The 16,657-nt window shown below is 42.4% G+C and overlaps 1 protein-coding gene across 1 annotated transcript in view; it reads right to left on the bottom strand.

The window, feature by feature from the left end:
- Positions 1-901: 901 nt before the first annotated feature.
- LOC122798677 (nuclear factor 7, ovary-like) overlaps positions 902-16,657 on the bottom strand; it is a 271,876-nt gene continuing 256,120 nt past the window's right edge. Inside the window, exon 6 of the mRNA XM_044067769.1 lies at positions 902-1,915. Coding sequence (XP_043923704.1) covers positions 1,371-1,915 — 545 coding nt within the window. The 3' untranslated portion in view covers positions 902-1,370. The remainder of the gene's footprint in view (positions 1,916-16,657) is intronic.

The raw sequence follows: 16,657 nt of genomic DNA on the forward strand, positions 1-16,657 counted from the left end.
CTAACTTCTTGGACAACCTTCAGAAGGCCCACACTATGACCACAGTGCTTTCTGGGTGTGACATACTGAGTCTCAGTCAGAAGAATATCTTTCTGTACTATAATGCTGGCAGCAGTCACATATTGTAGTCCGTGGTCTCCTCTACCTTAAGAAGTATGCTCTGTGCCATAGGGTACTTTTAGATTAACCCTGGATTAGCACATTCAACAAATTATTTTTCCAAATACAGGATTCCAGGATTAATTTCTAGAGGAAGTGAAAATAATCCAAAGTGGCATTAAACTCTTCCTTTCGTAAAATGAATCCGTGATGATTTCTTGTCGGTGATACCCAAGGGAAGTACAAGACTGTAGTCTTCCCAAAGCTGTGGACAAGACTGGCATGTATGTGCATGTATGTCTTATTAATGCACTTTTACCTTCCTTACTATGATCATATAAATACACGGATATTCAAATTTTAAACAACTAACGTTTTTTTTTTTTTTGCCACATGCAAGGCTTGGCAAACACATTGCAATACTTAAAGCCCAAGTAAAGCCAGTTTGGGTCAGATGCATCACAGCCAGTAGTAAGATTCCTATCCAGATTCAAAGTTGCTAATGTTCAAAGTTTTAACATTAAAGGTTTGTGAAGCCTTAACGTCATCACAACTGTTGTCTAATCCCTGAAGGTATAACAGAAACGGTATTTATTTAGTAAGAGTGCAACAGTATGAACCGTTATCTCATTATTTAGTTACCCACAGATGCATCACAGATGCATATTGTTACTAAGTGTTCTTCTTGTACATATTGTTACTAAGTGTTCTTCTTGTACATATTGTTACTAAGTGTTCTTCTTGTACATATTGTTACTAAGTGATCTTCTTGTACATATTGTTACTAAGTGATCTTATCTTCTTGTACATATTGTTACCAAGTGTTCTTCTTGTACATATTGTTACCAAGTGTTCTTCTTGTACATATTGTTACCAAGTGTTCTTCTTGTACATATTGTTACCAAGTGTTCTTCTTGTACATATTGTTACCAAGTGTTCTTCTTGTACATATTGTTACCAAGTGTTCTTCTTGTACATATTGTTACCAAGTGTTCTTCTTGTACATATTGTTACCAAGTGATCTTCTTGTACATATTGTTACCAAGTGCTCTTCTTGTACATATTGTTACCAAGTGATCTTCTTGTACATATTGTTACTAAGTGCTCTTCTTGTACATATTGTTACTAGATGCTCTTCTTGTACATATATCCTTCTGTCAATTTTATAACAATGTATGCATTATACTTTGTATACAGGGTCTGAAAATTTATAAACATTTAACTACTCCAGCAATTCCATGTTAGTAAACAGTAATGTGTACAACTCCACCTCACATTTTCAGGTGAAACAGTTTTAGAGGGTCTGCACTATCAAAACCATAATTACTTCCAACCCAGAAATAAGGGAACAGCCTCTCAGTAAAAGTGTCAGTAAAGGTGTACAGGTGGGACCCATTATCAGCATTATAAAATGACACCTGTCCCTTGTCATAGTCCAGGTACACTCCGATCTTCTGTGGTTTTACAGTCAGGCTGAGATATTTGGGTTTTGAATCCTGAACTATGTATTTATTCCCATTTCTCAGAGTTAATCCCCAGTATCCATCCTCTGCATTCCACGTAAATGTACCCTTCCTTTTGCTGGACTCTCTGGTGACCCCTATATCCCAGGCAATCTTTTTCTTTACTTCCACTTCCCAGTAATGTCTCCCATTTATGAATCCCTCTGATCCCAGCACACATCGATATATATCGAATCGCTCAGGGTTGTCAGGAAGTTGTTGTTTAGTTTGCCCAAGCCTTGCAGTCGTCAGGTCATCAGACAGAATGAGAAAAGGACTTGCTGTGTTAGGATCCAGGGTCAAACAAGACAGGCCTGTGAAAATAATTGTATACTTTGTCAGGATAAAAACTGAAAAATGACAGAAACCACACACAATACAGTATTAGACGTTAATTGTGGAATGCAAGTAATGTCTTTACATAGGATCACAGAATACTACTAGGTAATGCTCTTAGGGCCTTTACAAGCCTAGCCAAATTTAATCCCATTTCCCAAGGAGGACTGTTCTGAGCAAACACAAAATTCAGCACTCATTACTCGTATTCAAGAGGGACACTGGTAGAGCCCCCAGGGTGAATTTCCTATTCCCCATCCAATTGTCCAATTTATGATTAAAATGATCAAAGAAGGACTTTGCTTAACCTGTATTGGGAGTCTGTTCCAAAGGAGAGGTGAGACCATCTGTCCCTCCAACAAGTTCTGTTTATGTTACATATCAGGCCAAGATCCCTAGAGTCAGTGACTCATGCCATTTGACTTGCATAAGTGCAGCATTTCCCATAACGTAGGGTCTAAAATTGCCCAATATGGAAGGCACAGGTCCCCTCTGAGTAGTTTGTATGACATCAAGTATAGTAAAGTACAGTTGTGTACACTTACCATAAATGTAGATGTTCGAGTGTATTCATTGTTGTAGTCATTACATTTGGGTAATCTGCTGGCAGGTTGCCCTCAGTCGGCCTGAATAACAAAGTCTTGGGTCCTGCATTGGTTGTTGTCTCCTCTTCCATGACGACAGGTTGTCAGGGGTATAAAACATGCAGCCGACGCCATTTTATTCAGTTTTTCTTGTCCCAGATGTCAGGTTACCCCCAAATGGGGAGCAAAAATGTATATACAAGTAAACAGTAAATATATAAAAACTTTTAGAAACAAACTTTACCTTCAACTAAAAAGCAAATACACCACAAAGGCTTTTGAGTATAGTGAGGGAAAGAAAAGGTATAGAAAAAGGGGGATGGTGGGTGGGTAACCCGGACTGCAACAGTGAATACACTCGAACATCTACATTTATGGCAAGTGTACACAACTGCACTATGTTCTTCGTGTTTCACTGTTGCAGTCATTACATTTGGGTAGACTCCCATAGCTATGGATGGGCAGATGGAACTAAATAGCATTTAGGAGCGGCTATAAAGCCCTGCAGAACTGCAGTGGCAAAGCCTGTCCTGGATTTAAAGAAGAGAGGTAAATGATAATGCTTTGTGAAGGTATGAACAGAGCTCCAAGTAGCAGCTTCTAGAAATGTCTTTGGTTGGAACTCCTCTAAGAAAGGCTGCTGAGGTAGAGGCAGCCCTGGTGGAGTGTGACCCGATTCCCTTGGGCACAGGTTTACTATGAAGCAAGTAGCAGAAATAAATGTAGTGGCTTATCCACTTAGAAATAGTTTGCTTTGATATAGCCTTCCCCTCTGATCCTGAAGCAAATGCCACCAGTAGTTGCTCAGACTTTCTTAGAGATTTGGTCCTGTTTAAGTAGAATCTTGGTTGTCTATGTACATCCAATGAATGCAAAATCCGCTCCCCCTTGTTCTGCGGATTTGGGTAAAATGTTGGCAGGTGAATAGTTTGGTTAAGAGCCACACTGGATACCTCCTTAGGCATAAAGGAAGGATTGGTCCTGAGGGACACCCTGTCTGGGTAAAATGTAATAAAAGGCTCCACAGCCATGAGAGCCTGTAGTTCTGAAACCCTTCTTGCTGAAGTGATTGCCAAAAGGAAAGCTGTTTTCCAAGATTTGGGAGGGTGGCTTAATGGTTAAGGTGCTTGCCTTACAAACACAAGGTGCTGGGTTTGAGTCCCACAAGGGATAATTGGCTAAGCTTAAAATGGCTCGCAAGGGCAGTTAGCTTAGTACTAATCTATGAACCTATGAAGATAAAAACTTTATATCCACAGAAGCTGCTTGTTCAAAAGGAGGCAGGGTGAGTTGGTGATGTTCTGGGAAGCCTTACATTTTTGCCCCTCTAAGATACTGTTTTAGCAGAGGATGAGAAAAGATGGGAGGCTCCATGTTGTAATGAGCTGAGATGGCAGAGGCATGTATTTTTATTGAAGAAAAAGATAGGCCCTTGTCAAGCATCTCAGTCAAGTATTGCAAAATCTGAGGGATATTTGGTTTTGCTGTGTCCGTTCCTTGTGCTTGGTTCCAAGCACAGAATCTCTTCCATTTATCAGCATGAGATTTTTTAGTACTAGGCCTTCTGGCTTCCAAAATGACATCCATCACAGATTTACTGAGAGGTGTTTGAATAATTACATAATCAGCCATGCTGCAAGGTTCAGAGTTTGGAGCTGAGTGTGCAGAATTTGATTGTTCTGCTGAGACAGTAGATTAGGTAGAGGCAAGTACCAAGGAGGGAGTTGAGACATATTCCTTAGAACTGGGTACCAGTGCTGGCGTGGCCAGTCCAGAGCAATTAGGATCATTTTTGTTTTTTCCTGTCTGACCGTTAGTAAGACCTTGGAGAGAAGAGGCAGAGGGGGAAAGGCGTAGACTGATAGGTTTTCCAACTGAAGGATAGGGAGTCTCCTTTCCATGCTTGTCTGTGATAAGTCCTTGTGCAGAATTTGTCCTGTTGATACATTTTGGGGAGAGGCAAATAGATCTATGTCTGGGCTCCCCCATTTCTGTGTTACCATGCTGACGATTTGTGGATCCAGTTTCCACTCCTGCGGGTCCATAAGATTTCTGCTTAGGTCATCTGCCAGAGTATTTTATTTTCCTGGCAGGAACCGAGCTTGAAGATGTACTTGGCAAGTCAAGGCAGCATTCCACAATACCATGGCTAGTCTACAAAGGGGATAGGAATGTGTACCCCCCTGCTTGTTAATGTACCACATAACCGTGGTGTTGTCAGTCTTTATCAGCAGTTGTCTTGGATGAAGTAAATCATTGAAGGCTGTCAGGGCATTCTGAACAGCTAGCATCTCTTTCTGGTTGATATGCAGATGCATTTGTTTTGGGCTTCATATACCCTGAATGCATCTCCCCACCAGGTGGGCCCCCAGGCATAGTCTGATGCATTTGTAGTTAGGGTTTGGGTGGCAGGGGGTAGAGTGAAGGACAGTCCCTTGTTTTGGTGACATGTCTCTGCCCAACAAAGGAACTCCTGTTGTAGCCAGGGAATGAGAGGAATCCTTGTTTCCAGACTGTGACAATGCTGACTCCATAAACTTTTTAGGTACCATTGAAGTTTCCTCATATGCAGTCTTGCATATGGAATTAGTAGAATGCAGGATGCCATGAACCCCAAAGCCTGCAGAAATGGTCTTGCAGATAACTGGGTTTTTGTTGCCAACTGGGTTTTTGTTGCCATCCGTTTGAAGAATGTAGTCGTTTGCCTTTGTCTGGCGTAAGGTAAGCCATCTGGGCAGTTGCATTCAAGCTTGCACCCAGGAATGTAATACCAGTTGTGATTTCTTTTCATTTATTGTGTACCCTAGGCATGTTAGAAACCTTTTTACAAACGCCAGATGTTGAAGAAGAATGTCCTTGTTCTCTGCTTGAATGAGACTGTCGTTCAGGTAAGGATAAATTTGTATGCTGCTTTGTCTGCAAAATACAATTACTGGTGCCAGGCACTTTGTAAAGACCATGGGTGCAGTAGATAAGCCAAAGGGCAGTGCAGAGAATTGGTAATGCATAAAACCTGCCTTGAAGTGGAGGTATCTTCTGCACGATTCCCTTATTGGGATATGCAGGTATACCTCTTAAGTCTAGAGTCACTAACCAAGCATTCCTGCCCAGCATAGGCAGTAGCTGCTGTAAAGTCAGCGTTTTGAATTTTGGAATGTCCAGGAACGTGTTCAAAATCATTAAGTCCAGTACTGGACACCACGCATCATCTTTTCTGGGTACCAGGAACAGTCTTGAATAAAAAAACTTGCCCTTTTTCTTGTTTTGGTACTGGTTGAATAGCCCCCATATCCATGAGGGACGTAACTTGTTTCTGAGCCTCTGCCCATTGATTTTGTGGTAGATCTGGCCAACCATTTGGAATTGGCAAAGTATGGAAATGAAATCTGTACCCCTGGGATACTATGTTTAATACCCACTTGTCCTGGGTAATTAACTGCCAATTTTGAGCATGAAGTGCTACTTCTCCCCCCAAGGGGGCTGCCAAAAGATAAGTGCTTGGTGATGGTAGATGGAAGTTATTGAGACTGCTTACTGTAGGGTTGTGCTTTGTTTCCTCCAGATTTGGAGGTGGAGGCACCCCATTGCTTTGACCTGTAGGAACCCTGTGATTGGTATCTAGAGCCTTTTGACCACCTGGGTTGGCCTTGAGAGGCTCTGTTGGACACCGGAAAGGACCAATAACAGGCCAGTGCCTACTGAATCTGGGTGGCTGCACTTGTAGAAATCTTTTACAGTTTGCGTAGATTTAGCTTTGCCTTCCATTTTCTTTAAAACCTCTTCTCCCTTATTACCAAACAGAGTATCATGCTGTAAAGGGGCATCCAACAATTTAGCTTTAACATGATCAGGCAGATTTTTCTCCTTGAGCCAGTCGTGCCTTCTAATCACAGATCCAGTAACTGTGGCCCTGCAAGAGACCTCCAAGGAATTAAAACCACATTGCAAAGTATGCTTTCCAACCTGTTCTGCTGAATGCAATAATTCCTGTAATTCTTTATTTTCCACACAATCAGAAATCATTTTCTGTTTCGATAAGCCCATAACATGCTGTTGATATTTAAGCATATGAAACTGGCAGTTTAAGGCCCTAATTGCCATGGTTGCAGACGTATAAACCTTCTTCCCCATCTATGCAGCCCCTGGAATCTCTATCAGAGGGGATAGGATTTTTGGCTGTAGAGACCTTTACATCTTTGGGACCCTGCGAGATAGTTTCAGGATCAGCAGCAGGATTTTTGAATAGAAATTTGTTGGAGTCAGGAACCCTGTAATATCGGTCTGGCTTACTAGAAGCTGGAGGTAGGGAATCAGGAGCCATGCTTGATTCCAAAAACACATCAACAATGTCTAATACAGGAGGTATAGCCAAAGGCCTATGCTGAGGAAAAAGGAAATCCCTAAGCTTCTTTTTTGATTCCAAAAAATTCTGACTCTCCCAATGGAAATGTTCCCTTAAAGTATGGTTTCTCCAAAAGAATAATCCTCAGGAGGAGATGCAGATGGGATGGATTCTTCTGCATCTGAATCCTCATAGGGTTGTCTAGAAAATTCCTGATCAGAAGAGGAATCAGATGAAATAGAAACCTGATATAAAGATTCATAGTCAGTGTCTTGCCTAGGCCTCTTAGCAGGGGTGGGGGTTGGGAACCTCTGATCAAGGTAATTAAGTCCTCAGCCATTTTGATCATCTGTTTTTTAGGCATAGGGGCCTGAGCACGTGGCTCATGCGTCAGTTTTTTAGACTTAGATGTTTTTGATCTTGTTTTTGAAGCTGGTGTTGGTTTTATATAAAAATGTTGAGGCCTGAAAACACCCTCAGAAGCCAGTGCCTGCTCAGCGGCTCCAGACCCATCCAAGGGAGAGACATCTGCGGGTTCAATACTCTGAGACTCTTGCGGCATATCGGACTCCACATGGGTCTTGGTAGAGGCCTGCGACTCAAAAGTAGTGGGTATCAGGGGCTGTGAAAGCACCTCACTGAGTACTGGCGACTGGCTTAGGAGAAGCTTCATCATCTGTTTTGGACCTTGACGGTCTGTCTCTGTCTTTTTCTTTGCATTTTTTTGTGAACTCGGTAGTCAGATTGCTAACCAACGACATTTCAGGGTAATTAAATCTGGATCCAAAATATTTTGAAGCAAAAATATACCGACGCTTAATAATGTGTTGGTTTAATCTAGCACCAAACAGACAGCAAGGCACGTTATGATCTGGGCCTAGGCAAGGAATACAGTACAAATGAAAATCCTTATGAGGTATTTGCTTCCCACAAGTAATGCAATTATTAACTTTTACCGACATCGGTAAGGAGCAAGAAAAAGTTCCCAATGGGGTACTTGGCTTTAGTTGAAGACTTTGGTTCTGAAACTCTAATGCGAAAATTTCAGGAGTCGGCCAACTGGCACTTGCAAACTGCTTCAGGCACCGCTTGGCAAGAAAGACTGAATAAAATGGTGTCGGCTGCATGTTTTATACCCCTGATGGTCCAAATCAAATAACAGATGCTCGTGAGACCCTCTTGCACGGCAACAAAGACCAATAGTACAAAACAAAAGCCAGAAAGATGAGAAGAACCATTTCATTCTCTGTATCCACCACTGAAAGAAGCTCTGTGCAGCCAAAACCGGGTTTATGTATTTTTGTATTTAACCCATAGGATTTGTCCTTTGGGTTGAATTAAATAGTTTTTCTACCTTCTCATCTTGCTGGCTTTTGTTTTGTATTATACCCCTGATGACCTGACGTCATGGAAGAGGAGACAGCAACTGACACAGGACCCAAGACTTTGTTATTCAGGCTGACTGAGGGCAACCTGCCAGCAGATTACCCAAATGTAATGACTGCAACAGTAAAATGAAGAATTTTTAATCTGACCATGTAGGACAGATGCTGCAGACCCTGATTTTTTCTTGTGATGAAACTTTGTGGTCCCTCCAACTGCTGCAGATGATTGGAGAGGTACATACTGAAGGGAGCATTGTACTCTATTATTGGTCTGATGTGGGAGGCATACAAGGAGGTTATAACTTCATTTTTTTTCTGGAAGCAATGCCTTTGCTTAAGAGATGGGCTATAGAGAATGCCTTACCTACTACTGTGGACACATGATGGTCAAAGGTGAGATTGCATTCAATCTGTGTGCCCAGATCTCTTACCACCGATTGTGTGCTTAGAGTATTGCCATTGATATGATAGTTCACATGGAGGTCACCCTTACCGAACTGCATGATTATGCATTTCTTCTCATTAAGTTTGATGCCATGTCCTTGGCACCAATCACTTGACAGTGTAAGTCCCTCCTGCAGGATGCTGATGTCATTTTGGGACTCTATGATTGATCCCAGTTTGCAATCAGCCAGAGGCCTTTAGTTTTTCCTTGTACTTCAGAGAAGTAGATAACAACAGGTTCATAGGTTCATACTTTCATACTAGGCTATCTGCCCTAGGGCATTTATAAGCCTAGCCAGAATGTGTTTGGCTTTCACCACCCATTTTAAATTTATTTTGCTATGCCCTTTTTCGAGGTTAGTATACTGTGCCTCTGTCTAACAGTGACACAGAAGTGATGCCCGGGGTAAACCTACGATCTCCCATCCACTCATCAAGATTCCTCTTGAAGAGAGTCAATGAGGGACTCTGCCTAACCTGGACTGGGATTTTATTCCAGAGTGAAGGGAGCCTCTGGGTTATGAATCTGTCCCTCCAGCATGTCCTATTTATTTCAGTGCTGAGGTTCAAGTCTCTCGAGCGCGTAGCTCGATGGGATTTGGATTTTCTGAGGTGCAGCATGTCCATTAATTCCGGGTTGAACATGGCTTTATATGTCAGGCACAGATTGCCTCTGAACAGGCGGTATGCCACTGAGTAGAACTTAACGGGGCAGCATATGGCATCTGTTTGAGCCCTTTGATCCTCTTGGTGAGGTACTTTTGGGGTCTTTCCAGTTGCTGCAGGTGTCTGGTAAGGTACATCCCAAAAGGAGCATTGTACTCAATTATGGGCCTGATGAGGGATGAGTAGAGGCATGATGACCTCCCCTGATCTAGATGTGAATCCCTTCATGATTAGGTGGGCTATATAAAATGTTTTTCTAACCACTTTGGCCACGTGGTTGTCAAATGAGAGATTGCTATCAACTTGGGTCTCCAGGTCCCTGATTACTTCTTCTGTACTTAATGGATTACCACCTATGTGGTAATTTGTGGGCACTTTGTTTTTGCCAAAGGGGATGACTATACACTTTTTGGCATTTAGCTTGAGGCCATGGCTCTGGCACCAGTTGTCTGTTTCTATGAGGCCCTTTTGGAGGATGCTTGTGTCGGCTGGAGAGTCGATTATGGCGCCAAGTTTGCAGTCATCTGCGAACTTGGTCAGCCACAGTCCTTCCGTGTTGGCCTGTACCTCTGAGAAATATATACCGAACAAGAGAGGTCCCAGGACTGAGCCTTGTGGGACACCACTTGTAACTTGTTTGGAGTCTGACATGGCTCCAGCAATTCTAACCATGTGGGTTCTGTCCTTGAGCCAGTTTGCAATCCATCATAGGGGTTTATATTTAAGCTGGTGAGCTTATTTATAATGACTGAGTGGGGTATTGTATCGAAGGCTTTTGCGAGGTCCAGGTAGGCTGTGTGGACCACCTTCCCCTCGTCAATAGCCTTGGTGACTGTTTCAAAGAAATCAACCAGGTTTAAGAGGCAGGATCTGCCCTTAACAAAGCCGAACTGGGTATGATCCAGTGTTTGTAAGTCCCCAATATCTTTATTCATGAGGTCCATGATGATCCTTTCCATAGCTTTGCAGACCAAGCTAGTCAGGCTTATGGGGCGATAGTTTCCAGGATCCGTTGAGGCACCACCTTTATGGAGAGGGACCACTGTTGCTGTACGCCACTCTTTGGGTACATATCCTGTAGTAAGGCTGAGATTGAACAGTAATTTTATGTTTGGGTTTAGCTCTTCTTGGAGTTCATGTAGGATGCAGCCTGGGACACCATCTGATCCCATTGATGCTGTGTTTTTTGCTTTGGAGAGGGCGGCTCTTACCTGAGCATCTGAGATGTCAGGGGGGCAGCACTCTGTTGGGATAGATATTTGCCCTTTTGGTGGGGAGAGTGGGGAGAAGTTTGCACTGAACCTGTCAGCTAGGATGTTGGCAATGTCTGTGGGTTCGGTGAATTTTTTGTCATTTTGGACTAATTCTGAGCATATCTGGGAATTACCACCCAGGTTCCTAACATAAGTAAAGAAAGCCTTGTGATTATCCTTAGTGTCCTGTGCAATTTTACTCTCGAAGCTGGCCTTAGACAATTTTGTGCGTGCCCGTAGTTTTTTGCTAATACTGATCAGAGATGCCTTCCCTTTTTGGGATTTTGCTTTATCATTTAGTAGCTTCCTCCTTCTATTGTATAGTTTGTTTATGGCTGGGGTTCACCAGACAGGACGTCTGCCTTTGGAGGATTGGGTCTTGGTTTTATTTGGGATCGCATGATCCATGCATTCCTGAAGGTGTTCATAGAATGCGTTTATAAAGGATTCTGTGGTCTGTGCCATATTTTCCACAGGCCCGGGGGCTTTGAAGGATTCCACCTCAGTTTTGAGGAGTGTGAAATTTGCTTTAGAGAAGTTTTTCACTGTGGTTTTCTGGGCAGGGGGTGGGGTCGGGATGTGAATATCCAGTGAGATTAGTTTATGGTCTCATCTTACCAGTGAGGGATACACTTCTGGTCTGGAGCATAGAGTCCAGACCAGAGTTCCCAGGACAGATCCCTGTGGGACACCACTGGTTATAGGTCTGCTGGAGGAGAGGAGTTCTGTCAGTGAGCCATTTTGCAACCCACCTGATAATATATGGGTTGATGCCAGTTGAATGAGTTTTTCTATAATACCTGAATGCAAACCAGTGTCAAAGGCTTTGGCCAAGTCTAGGTAGGCTGCATGCACAGATTTACCATCATCTAGGGCTTTGGTGACTGCTTCGAAGAAGTCCACCAGGGTTAGTAGGCATGACCATCCTTTTACAAATCCAAACCAAGTGGGGTCATTTGTTTGGAGATTTCCTATATCTTTGTTGATGAGATCCATGATAATATGCTCCATGGCCTTACAGATAAGGCTGGTCAGGCTAATGGGTCTACATTTCCTAGGGTCAGTGAATGCACCCCCTTTGTGCAGTAGAATGACAGAAGCGGACTTCCATTCTTTTGGGACATAAGCCAGTGTTCAGGCTATGATTGAAAGAGAGTACCCAATAATGCAGCTAATTCTTGTTTCAACTCATGTAGAACACAGCCTGGGATGTTATCTGGTCCAATGAAGGCCATATTTTTAGTCTTGGAAAGGGCATTTAAGACCTGTTCCATAGACATAGCAGATAGGGAACAGGTTGTAGGGATGTTTTGGGATACGTGTGGTGGAGACAAAGGGGTGAAGTTTTCACTAAACCTGTCAGCGAATAGGATTGCTACGTCAACAGGTTCTGTGCAAGTGATACCATTGACTAGGAGTTCAGTGCAACTCTGGGACTTTCCTTTCAGATTACGGATGTAACTAATGCTTCATGGTCAACTTTAGTTTGGGTACACAAATTTGTTTTGAAGTTTGCCTTGGAGGGTTTCACAATAAGTTTTATTTGCTTATTTAAATTGAGGAGGGAGTCTTTTCAATTTAGAGACCTTACCTTCCTGCAACTAGACACCAATTTTCTTCTCTTATTATACAGTTTATTAATGGTAGAAGTCCACCAGGCAGCAGGTTTGTTCTTCAAGAAGTCCACCAGGCAGCAGGTTTGTTCTTCAAGAACTCCACCAGGCAGCAGGTTTGTTCTTCCAGGAGGATCTTGCCTTCCTCCAATTGGGTATGGCAGAGTCTGTACAGTGGTACAGGTGTTTGTATAGAGCATTATTGTAGAGCCCTGCAAAAGTGTCAGAGCCATCAGTGAGTGCAGTGCCCAAGAAGAATTTATGCCATCTCATAAGAAGTTTTTTTAGTCAGGTAGCAGCTAAGGGTGCATCTGAAGTTACTGCAACTTCTAACGTGACCAATCTGTGGTCAGATTTCATCAGGGAGGGCCGCACGCTGGGTGTAGTGCAGTGGTCCCCCATTTTGGTGAGCACCATGTTCAGGATGTTTTGAGCCCCCTTATGGAAGTACTGACTAACTGGTCCAGGGTGTGAGTTAAAAGTCCAGGAACCTTTCAGCATGCAAGCTAGATCACGTATCGTTTCCCCACTCAATTGTTGGGTAATTGAAGTTGCCCAAAACCAGGATCTTGGGTTGCATCTTAATTGACTCGAGTAGTTACAGGTAGGCCAAGTGGACATCCTGATTCATGGATGGTTTCCTATAGCTCACAGTGACTTGTATAGGGGTCTTGCCAACTGTTAATTGCACCTGAATAAGCTCAAGGGAATCCTTTATTTAACATTTGAGCCAATTTTCAGTGGAGGCCCAGGGAGAAACACTCCAGATGCATGTCTTTGTAACGTGGGAGGAAACCAGATTACCCAGAGAAAACCCACATGAATGAAGACTCCACACAGAAGGCACCCCAGCCGAGAATCAAACTGGAGAACCTCTTGCTTGTCAGGATGTCAGGAGACAACGCAAGTGCTACACCACTGCACTGTCCACAGTGACTTGTATAAGGGTCTTGCCAACTGTTAATTGCACTTGAATTAGCTCAGTGGAATCATGCTGTTTAACTAATCTAGAGGTGTACTTATCTTTAATAAATATTCATACACCACCACCTTTGGTTTTTCACTCCATCAGATTGTGGTCAATGTGTGGAATGAACCATAACCTGGTATGACTGGGGTGCTTTCCTTGACCTTAAACCAGGTATCAGTGACCGCACAAATGTCAGCATCCTCCAGGGTGAGGTCACATCCAGACATGCATTTGGATGTGACCCTTAATTAAATGTACTACTCCCCTGCTGTTAACAGGTCACAGGTGAGAAACACATGGATTATGGACCATGAAGATAAAGGGCAGAAGTGACATTTATATGTAAATATAAATTAACAATGTGCACCTGTTAGCCATACCAAGTGATGAACAGGCAGTAGATTTATTTATCTGTTAAATGAAGTAGAATATGGATCACAGATGTCAAACTCAAGCCAGAAAAATACAACAGTTAAGCTGAGAACATAAACCTGAGAAAGCAACATGCTCAGACATCTCAGTCCAAACTTATAACAGAGTACGATGTTGAGAAACATGCACAAAGATTATTAACTTACACAGCATATTTTTATGAGCAAGTCAATTGTTGTACTTATTTGTATGAGATTTTTTTTGTGTAATAAAAAAAAAAAAATTCAAATTACACATCAAATCAAAGTCAGAAATCATACCAAACACTATACCAGCTAACCTGACTTTGATAGACAAATAACTACTCAAATGGTCAAGGGATTAATGCTAGTGCAGAGGATCAAACCTGCTGCTTTCTCTAAATGCGTCAGTTAACACATGTCTATCCTCCCCTTGCTACCATGGATGACCACTGACAAACTATAAGTATTAAAACAAGTGCATTTCAAATATGGACTTCTCATCTCAAACTTGGAGTTATACAATGGAAAGGAGAACTGTTAGCCCAGAAGTATCAATGTTTTATATTGAGCTGCATTATTACGATGCTAATCTTACCAAAACTGGTCACATACAAAGTCGTGAATCAGATGACTGCTACTATAAATGACATTCGTGGCATTTTTGTGTGATGACAGTTATTTAGTACATGCCAATCCAGATCAAGCAAATTCAGATATGCACAGATTTTAACTTACTACAAGGGTCTGCTGCCTCAGAGTAAGTCATAGCATGTAACGCCCACTTGAATTGTAGCTAGGGGAAGGGAACTTGCCCCACCCCCACTTCACTCCGGGATATACATCCAATTGTGTTGTACTGAATGGGTTAATTAGACAAGCATTCATTAAAAATGATGCAATTTCATGTACTGTTACTCACTTTGTTTGACTTGACTTCAGAGTTATGTTACTTTCTGGATCAGTTAAGAATGACCCTTGTGCTGTGGACAAAGGTTCAAATCATGTGATAATATGAAATTCCTTGCATGTTCCAGTGCTGGATTTGTTAGTCATTTGCTAGATCTTCACTGACTGAGGCAGAGTCGCCATTCTATTTATTAATCTAACTGTACCACCCCAGTCTTCAAGTTACAGAAAGAACCACTCATTCAAACGTATTGTAAGTCTACGACACAACCTAAGCATTCAGCTTTCGCACAGCAGACGCTGGCTACCAAGTACTGTAACACTGTAGCACAACCTAAGCGCATTGCTTTAGCATACCATGAGCTGGCTACCACTCATCCAAAGTACTGTAACACGGCCTAAGAATTCAGGTATGGCACAGTGTGGGTATGGCTTCAGAGAAAAAACAGCCATGAGCATTAAGTGCTACAGCAAAATATCCAGAACCACAGATGGCTTACAAAAGACATGCCCTCCCCCCAGCTGTTCAAAACTACAGATGGCTTATTATAGATATGCCCCCCATCTCTTAACAGCAATGTAGTAATGGGCTTACAAAAGTAGCACTCACTGTAGTAAGCCAGGAAACTATGAAGTGTTCTGTACCAACATTAAGAAATGCCAGTTCAGAAATAATGCAGAAAAGGCTCTTCCTGATCAGTTCCCCAATACTTTGTGCCTGGAGCAGCCATCCTTTCATTCTACCTTTACTGCACTTCTGAAAAGGGCTATTTAAGTTGATGGCAAAAAAAAAAAAACACAAATCCGAGACAAATTAGCAGCAAAGAGTAAATATCTCATTATCAGTTAATTTGCATGTCGCTGAATCACTTGGTGGGAGTACCACTAGTGCACTTAGCACTATGATGCACTAATCACCGCAGGTGGTCCATGTATCTGCATTGGTACAGCTCCCCTCATTCACTACCACACATACATGCACACATTGAAACAAACACCCCCATACTTCTCAGCTGTCCCTGACTGTTACAGAATGTCTGTGAGATTGTCTTTTACAACTGCCCCTCATTCACTACCACACATACATGCACACACTGAAACACAAACACCCCCATACTGCTCAGCTGCCCCGACCGTTACAGTATGTCTGTAAATGCCTCCATTCACTACCACACATACATGCACACATTGAAACACAAAACATTTGCCACCTTTAGTCGAAGGGCCCTTGTGAAACCTACCATGGTATCCCTTCAGTCAGCCAAAAAAGATATGGGGGTCGGGGGGAAAATTGCAAAAAAAGGGAATAATGGAGACCAGTATTCCTCAATTTTTGCCCAGATCAGAAGTAAAAGACAAGCCAAACAAAACAACCTAAAATATACAAATATACAAAGAAAGATCAACCCCAAAAACACGGACAAAGGAGAAATTACACAGTGGACAAACAATTATTAACAAAACCAAAAGTTTTTCACAGTGCAAAACATGGTGAATCCCAACAAGGAAGGGAAAAGGCAAATTTAAGATTTACAACCCAAAGTGGCAAACACCCCCAAAAAAAAGGAAGAGAAGTAAAAAATGACTGAAAAACGGCCCCAAAAACAGGACCCAGAAAGGGAAGGGCAGAGCCCAAAAAGGGAAAAGAAAACAGGGAAATTTGCAGAGGGAAAAAACAAGGGGAAACAAAAAACAAGAAAAGGGAGAAGCCCGGGGAAAAAGAAAAGAAAAACAAGGAGACGAAAAAGGAAAAAACAAAGGCCGGAAAAAGGGAAAACCCAGGGGAGGGGAAAGAAGAGGCAAAGAAAGGGAAAGAAAAAGAAAAAGGAAAAGGAAGAAAGGGAAGAAACCAAGAGAAAAAAGAGAGGAAGCCAAAGGGGAAGAAACCCGAGGAAAAAGGAAAAAGGAAACAAAAAGAGCCCGAAGACAAAGGAAAAGCAGAGGAAAAGGAAGAAGGGAGACAAAAAGAGACCCAAAAGGAGAGGAGAGAGGGGGAAGGCAAGAAAGGGCAAGGAGCGAAAAAAGGGGACAAAAAGGAGAGAAAGGCAGAGGGAAAAGGAAGAGAAGGACAAAGGGACAACAGAGAGAAGAGAGACAAAGGAGAAACAAAGGCAACAAAAAAAACCCAGGGGGAAAAAGGGGGGAAACAGGCAAAACAAAAA

This window comes from Protopterus annectens, chromosome 3.part1, assembly GCF_019279795.1.
Source record: "Protopterus annectens isolate FY-2018-M chromosome 3.part1, PAN1.0, whole genome shotgun sequence".
Classification (NCBI taxonomy): domain Eukaryota; kingdom Metazoa; phylum Chordata; order Ceratodontiformes; family Protopteridae; genus Protopterus; species Protopterus annectens.